Raw genomic sequence first — 7,685 nt, 5'->3', positions numbered from 1 at the left:
CCGCGCACTGAATCGGTGCATATATAATTATGGCTCAAAATAGGCAGTTAAAAAAAAATTTATAAAAAAAAAAATCTATGGGGTATTTTGAGCTGAAACTAAACAGACACGTTCAGGGGACACCTTAGACTCATATTACATCTTGTTAAAACTGGTTCTAGGGCACCTTTAAATCTTTGTTTTGTAGAATGATAAAAACATTTTATCCCAAAATAATATGCCAATAAATTACTGGGCATCTGTTTTCAGTGTGTTGTTTGATCTTTTTGCTTGTTTATTTAGACTCATTCATCCATTTTTTTTACTTAAAAATGAATGATAAAAATGAGACATTTAAATGTATACATTTACACTGAAAGATGTTTATTTAAAACATTTCACATATATAAAAAAAAATTCATAGTACAGTTACAATTATGGTAGTGGAAAACCAGCAGTGACCTCTGTTTAATTCAAGCACTAACACCAAGATTTATAATCTAGGTAATATTTTTTTTTACATTTTTTTTTTTTACATTTGTTCTTACAAACTATGGGAGTCAAAATGATTTTCTTTTATTTAAAATGGCATTTAACATTATTAAACGGAATCGGCGCCCATCATACACTACGCGGCTGGATGAAATCTGCAGACTGGCTTTGAGTCCTCCAGACAGTTGTGTAGAATATTCTAGATTTTATGAACAACAATAAGATAAAGACTAAACTGTGATGTTGCTTTATAATTTCAAAAAGTCTCTAAAGTCTCTATATGTTAAAAGACTGACTGTGCTTCTGTCTTCTTTTTCCTTCAAGAAGAAAAGAGAGGACTGTTCCCAAACGTTGTATTTTAGAAGGCCTCTTGTGGTCGTGCCGTCTAAAGTAGGTGGTGGTTCCCAAGGAAATGGCATCAAGCTGCTCAACTAGCAACCATCCCACCCAGATCAGAGAGAGGATGTTGAGCAGAGCCAGCAGGATGACCCAGGCCTCTCTTCCTGCCACTGAGCTCCAGTCAGACAGCTGCAAGCCTGAGAGTTTCAGGTAGAGGTAGTAAACTGCACTGAGGATGAAGATGACATGAGCCATTACCATGGACATGATGAAGAGGATGAAGATGCGGTGATTGTCCCGTCCCACACATTGATTGAGGAAGAGGCAGTGGTGGTCGTAGTCTTGGATGCACATGTCACACAAACGGCAGTGTTTGCAATTGTCCATTTTAATTAGCTGAAAAAGAATAGCTTGTGCAGTTTTGAAATTTGTATTTTATTCTAATATTGTTTAATAATAATTATTAACAAACATTTGATTCAATTTAATACTCTCTCTCTCTCTATCTATATCTATATAATTTTTTTTTTGAATTTTTGTAATTGAAGGATTTCTTTAACGATCCAAAAATGGTTGATGATCCTCCAGAGAAAACCATTTTAATGCAATAAATAAATTAACTTTAATCAAAGTATGTTAGTCAGCAAACAGTGCTGGTTAAAGAAGTGCTCACCTCACAGTAAATACAGAATCTGTCTGGGGTCTGGCTGGCTTCCATTAAGTCTCCTATGCTGGAAAACCGAGAATCAGTGTCAGCTTCTTTGAGTTGTCCTGGGTTCTGATTTAGAACCTTCCAAAAAAGTACAGCAAGCACACAAACATGGACAAGTGAAATGTGTAAGAGGGTATAAGCTGGCCAAAAACGTGAGCAGTTAAGGAAACACTGATACAAAGTATTAAAAATTATTCAACTTGTAAAAGTGGTAGATGACATAAGCTATCTGCAAAGGATATTAGGTACAATTTTATAGAGAAAACAAGCTGTGGAATGAATTAGGCCTGCAGTCAGTGTTCCCAGGTAAACAGGGTTTGGTAACCTACAATCCAAATCAAACAGTAAAATGGTTATAACACCATCAACATCACTTATATTATCAGTGATAATGCAATTTGCAATTTTGCAATCACAACCCTCTAACCTTTGAAAGCTGCTTAGTCTGTGAAACTGAGAAAGAATGACTTTTGCCATGCAGGGGAAAAGCACTGCAGAGAAGATACCCCCATATTCACCAAGAGCCGCAGCTATAATGAGAACTGCCGCCCCGCTGAGAGATGGTAACAACAGCACCCAGAAGTACATCACTGGGGAACAGATCATTCCATGAATAAGCATTACTGCCGATGAATATCATTACAATACAATAAACCTACAGGAAACAAAATGATACCATATGAGTCCTTAGGAATCAGATCTTTTGGCCGTTGACTGAAATGCATCAGAATCCTGGAGAGCTGCTGATGTCTAAACAAAAATGTGGAAGAAAAAAAGTAGATATCTTAATCTGTTAACAATATAAAATTTCATTACTGGCAAAATACAAATAATCACAACAAATAGAAAATAATTTACAGCATACAAACCCGATTCCAAAAAAGTCGGGACACTGTACAAATTGTGAATAAAAAAGGAATGCAATAATTTACAAATCTCATAAACTTATATTTTATTCACAATAGAATATAGATAACATATCAAATGTTGAAAGTGAGACATTTTGAAATGTCATGCCAAATATTGGCTCATTTTGATTTTCATGAGAGCTACACATTCCAAAAAAGTTGGGACAGGTAGCAATAAGAGGCCGGAAAAGTTGAATGTACATATAAGGAACAGCTGGAGCACCAATTCGCAACTTATTAGGTCAATTGACAACATGATTGGGTATAAAAAGAGCCTCTCAGAGTGGCAGTGTCTCTCAGAAGTCAAGATGGGCAGAGGATCACCAATTCCCCCAATGCTGCAGCGAAAAATAGTGGAGCAATATCAGAAAGGAGTTTCTCAGAGAAAAATTGCAAAGAGTTTGAAGTTATCATCATCTACAGTGCATAATATCATCCAAAGATTCAGAGAATCTGGAAAATCTCTGTGCGTAAGGGTCAAGGCCGGAAAACCATACTGGATGCCCGTGATCTTCGGGCCCTTAGACGGCACTGCTTCACATACAGGAATGCTACTGTAATGGAAATCACAACATGGGCTCAGGAATACTTCCAGAAAACATTGTCGGTGAACACAATCCACTGTGCCATTCGCCGTTGCTGGCTAAAACTCTATAGGTCAAAAAAGAAGCCATATCTAAACATGATCCAGAAGCGCAGGCATTTTCTCTGGGCCAAGGCTCATTTAAAATGGACTGTGGCAAAGTGGAAAATTGTTCTGTGGTCAGACAAATCAAAATTTGAAGTTCTTTTTGGAAAATTGGGACACCATGTCATCCGGACTAAAGAGGACAAGGACAACCCAAGTTGTTATCAGCGCTCAGTTCACAAGCCTGCATCTCTGATGGTATGGGGTTGCATGAGTGCGTGTGGCATGGGCAGCTTACACATCTGGAAAGGCACCATCAATGCTGAAAGGTATATCCAAGTTCTAGAAGTAAGTAAGTAATAGTAAGTAAGTTCTAGAACAACATATGCTCCCATCCAGACGTCGTCTCTTTCAGGGAAGACCTTGCATTTTCCAACATGACAATGCCAGACCACATACTGCATCAATTACAATATCATGGCTGCGTAGAAGAAGGATCTGGGTACTGAAATGGCCAGCCTGCAGTCCAGATCTTTCACCCATAGAAAACATTTAGCGCATCATAAAGAGGAAGATGCGACAAAGAAGACCCAAGACAGTTGAGCAACTAGAAGCCTGTATTAGACAAGAATGGGACAACATTCCTATTCCTAGACTTGAGCAATTTGTCTCCTCAGTCCCCAGACGTTTGCAGACTGTTATAAAAAGAAGAGGGGATGCCACACAGTGGTAAACAAGGCCTTGTCCCAACTTTTTTGAGATGTGTTGCCATGAAATTTAAAATCAACTTATTTTTCCCTTAAAATGATACATTTTCTCAGTTTAAACATTTGATATGTCATCTACGTTGTATTCTGAATAAAATATTGAAATTTGAAACTTCCACATCATTACATTCTGTTTTTATTCACAATTTGTACAGTGTCCTGACTTTTTTAGAATCGGGTTTGTATATGACTTCCTTTAAATGTGACTCATTTGAAGCTATATGTTAATTGCAGTGCAGGTCAATTTAAATATTCTTTGTGTTTTCCTGGTTTGACCATGCAATTTTTATGAATTTCCACAATTTTTCTAACAACGCTTAGAAAGATAAATAAATAATGTGAATTAGAGCCTTTAAAATTTCATTGGTTCTCAACAGACCTAAAAGTATTCCCTTGATTACAGAGGTCTAGAGGTGTGAGGCCAGTGTGGTTTTTCATGTGTAAAATGTGGAGCCCGGCACTCTTCAACAGCAGCCAGCACACCTCAATCATGCCTTTCTCTGCAGCCACGTGAAGCGCTGTCGCCCCCTGGTGGTCAACTGCCTCTGGCGTGCATCTCTGGTTTGATATAATCATACGACACAAAAAGAAAAGACCTAAATGCAAGCACTATATAAACAATAAATTGATTAAATACATACTTGAAACAATAAATGATTAATCCGTGCATATCATTTTTTTTTTTTTTTTAATTCATGTGCCCTCATAATCTTTAAACAAAATAACTTCCCCTCTCTCTTGCAACAAAATCTCTTCTCTCTTCTGATGATGTGTTTACTGTCGCAAAGGCGGGACAACCAAAGCAATTCCTGATGGAGAAAATCAGGTCAGCAGCACAGACTACAGGTGAAACATTTAAAGGGTTAGTTCACCCAAAAATGAAAATTCTGTCATTTGTTACTCGCCCTCATGCTGTTACACACCTGTAAGATCTTAGTTAATCTTCTGAACGCAAATTAAGATATTTTTGTTGAAATCCGATGGCTAAATATGTATATATATATGGATTTAAATATGTTTTTAGTACATTTATGGATCTTGAGAGAGGAAATGTCATTGCTCCCTATGGAGGCCTCACTGAGCCTTCGGATTTCAACAAAAATATCTTAATTTGTGTTCCAAAGATTAACGAAGGTCTTACGGGTGTGGAACGGCATGAGGGTGAGTAATAAATGACATTATTTTCATTTTTGGGTGAACTAACCCTTTAACTGATGCATTTGTTACGTAAACTAAACCTGCAAGGAACCGAATGGAGGACTCGGCATAGATTTGTACTACTCTATGGCTCCAAACTATATCTCGCACATTGAAGCATATGACAAGTTAAAACCATTTGGACATGCTTTGTCGATAGCTTTTTTCTACACAAATTCTTTGATTTGTGTGTGGACCCAAAATAATAACCCACTGGTGATCACCCAAAATTACATGAAAGGAGAAAATGGCAGCCATACAGTGCACTCATCTTATCCAAAGAAGCAACTGAATAGGGTTTACAGAAGAAGTCAGTTTCCACAAGTTGACACTGTATCTGTCCAATCAACATTTAGAGTTTAGAAGTACCACCCCTGATTTGCCTATTGTGTTTTCTGAATTTCATTTGCATTTCAGGAGCAGGCTACGTTTCACTTGGATATACGTAACGTCATAGAGAACAAAAGACTATCGCAACTTCCATTTCATGATGACTTTAAAGCATATGAAAGTTTAAGATGGTACTAAGCCTATTATTGTAAGTCTCTTTAATCACAGTATGTTCTAGTTTACAATTAAGTAAAATTGAAACCTTAGGAAAAGAACAACTAACCCCAACAAAGTAACCTTGAAAAAATGAAGAAAAAAAAAAAAAAAAAAACATTCCAATACAATGAAATTCCGTTGTGATATGAGCAATTTATAGCAGTTTTCAGCCATTCTGAATTTGCCCATCAATGTTTTGGTGGCTATTTAGCCTAGTTGTACCCTGTAAGAGAACTACAACAGTGCTGTAAAGTAAAAGTGCTTACATTCGCTCTAAGGAGATACCGGACTACATCAGTATTGCCCATGGAAGCTGCCAAATGCAGCGGAGTGACCTGATAGTTATCCGCATCTGAGAAACGGAACATTCCAGTCTCCCACAGGTACTGCATGGCAATACTGAGAAAGAAAATGATGGAGAAAGTGAGAAGAACATAGAGGAACAATATATTGAAGAATTCTTTTATCAATCCTGAGTGTTTTTGTGTTAGAGTTTGTCTAGTTACTTACACACTTCCACCACCGACTGCATGATGAAGAGATGATTTCCCCTGCTCATCTACTATGTGTAAGTCTGCACCGTGCTGCATCATTTTGTGCATGATATAAATGTTGCCATTTCTGTTAGAATAACACAGAACAGTGAGTTTATGATGGATGTTTTAATTAAAATCACAAACATAAGATGGATGAGGTCTCTCGTACCTGCAAGCAAAGTGAAAAGGAGTTTGTCCTGCATCACAAGGGATGTTTGGATCAGCACCACTGTTCAGCAGAAGCTCAGCCACTGGCCGGTTTCCATGGAGAGCAGCAAAGTGGAGGGCTGTGAAACCTCCCCAACCTGAGAAAATGAGAAAATCATGGTGCTGGGAAAAGTTTTTTTGTGACTATCCAAAAACATGAGGTGACAATTGAAATACAAACATGCAATAATCTCTAATGATGTCTATGTATCTGTATTGCTCATCAGTTATAAAAGTTTATAGTCAAGTCAATTTATTTGTATAGCGCTTTTCACAATACACACCGTTTTAAAGCAGCTTTACTGAGTTTGATGATGTTAATGCCTAGCAGGGTAACACAAGGTTCCATTAGTTAACATGAACTAACAAAAAAATATTTTATTAATCTTAGTTACTGTGTATTCAAACTTTTTTTTCATACTAATTCATTAATAAAAACAAAATTGTGTCTGTTAATATTATTTAATGGACCACGGCTATGTCTTAATATATTTTATACAGACCTATTCTCACAATTTTTAAAGATGGAAATCATATTCTTCTTCACTGGCTTCGTTTCCTTACAAAAGATTTATTCATCATAATTTCGGTCAAAATATAAGTTACTATAGCAGCCTAACTGTAAAATCGAGTATGAAATCTCCCGCAGTAAGCTTTCTGAATATTAGTCAGTTTAATTTCCCTGACAGTTTTATTGTAGTATTTTTGGAGATAAATATACTAGTTACCACAGTACAAATGTAGGACATCTCACAAAGCGTAACAGGTTTCAGACGAAAACAGACAGGAAGAACCATGGCAATTGAAACGACAAATGCATTAAAAAATATCGCACGTTTAGGGCTTTTCCTTAATCATTAGTGGCCATAAATAGATAATAAAGCAAACGATAGGTGGGTGAAAGAATGAAAAAACCCTGCTTGACCTGAAACCGGATCAGGAAGATGACGGTGAAATGTTAACAGAGGATCAGTGCAATCTCTGCCATCACCTCTCGGTGTATCAATTTCCCCTTTAAAACAAAGACTCACCTTTTTGTTTTAGGACGCCCCGATCCTGCTGCAATAAATGGGAAACTCGATCGATCTCACCCCGTTGAATCGATTCAAATATACAACTTCCTGAAGCCTGCAACATTGCGTTGCCACCATATATTTACGCCTTCTGCAGGCTGAAGAAATTCTCGGCCAACTGTAAGAAACTCATTATAAAAGGATATTTTAATTGTTCTATTTGCAGCGGAAAATCTACGTCCACACAATATTCGCCCCGTTAGATTATTAGTCCGATAAGAGAGCGAATCTGATAATATGTAAATATGCGGTACTACTGATTTAAGGGAAACCCCGCCCTCTGGAGGTGAAGGGAGAGAAA

The 7,685-nt window shown here is 37.2% G+C and overlaps 1 protein-coding gene across 2 annotated transcripts; it reads right to left on the bottom strand.

Annotated features, from left to right (window-relative positions):
* Positions 1 to 346: 346 nt before the first annotated feature.
* Positions 347 to 7,685, bottom strand: si:ch211-223a10.1 (palmitoyltransferase AKR1). Of its 2 annotated transcripts, XM_048205241.1 has the most exons (11): positions 7,343 to 7,685; positions 6,274 to 6,409; positions 6,079 to 6,189; positions 5,835 to 5,967; positions 4,205 to 4,383; positions 2,199 to 2,272; positions 1,950 to 2,112; positions 1,765 to 1,847; positions 1,484 to 1,674; positions 1,119 to 1,206; positions 347 to 1,007 (listed from the first exon to the last, which is right to left on the bottom strand). In XM_048205241.1, exons 1-11 carry the CDS (start codon positions 7,446 to 7,448, stop codon positions 748 to 750), a joined length of 1,524 nt encoding a protein of 507 aa, XP_048061198.1. In that variant the 5' UTR covers positions 7,449 to 7,685; the 3' UTR covers positions 347 to 747. The 2 variants fall into 2 exon arrangements, with proteins under 2 accessions (XP_048061198.1, XP_048061197.1); XM_048205240.1 differs by having other exon boundaries at positions 347 to 1,206; positions 7,343 to 7,683.

Source organism: Megalobrama amblycephala, linkage group LG10 (assembly GCF_018812025.1).
Source record: "Megalobrama amblycephala isolate DHTTF-2021 linkage group LG10, ASM1881202v1, whole genome shotgun sequence".
Taxonomy (NCBI): domain Eukaryota; kingdom Metazoa; phylum Chordata; class Actinopteri; order Cypriniformes; family Xenocyprididae; genus Megalobrama; species Megalobrama amblycephala.
Note: the sequence above shows the minus strand (reverse complement) of the source record. Positions and strands in the feature narration are given on the sequence as shown.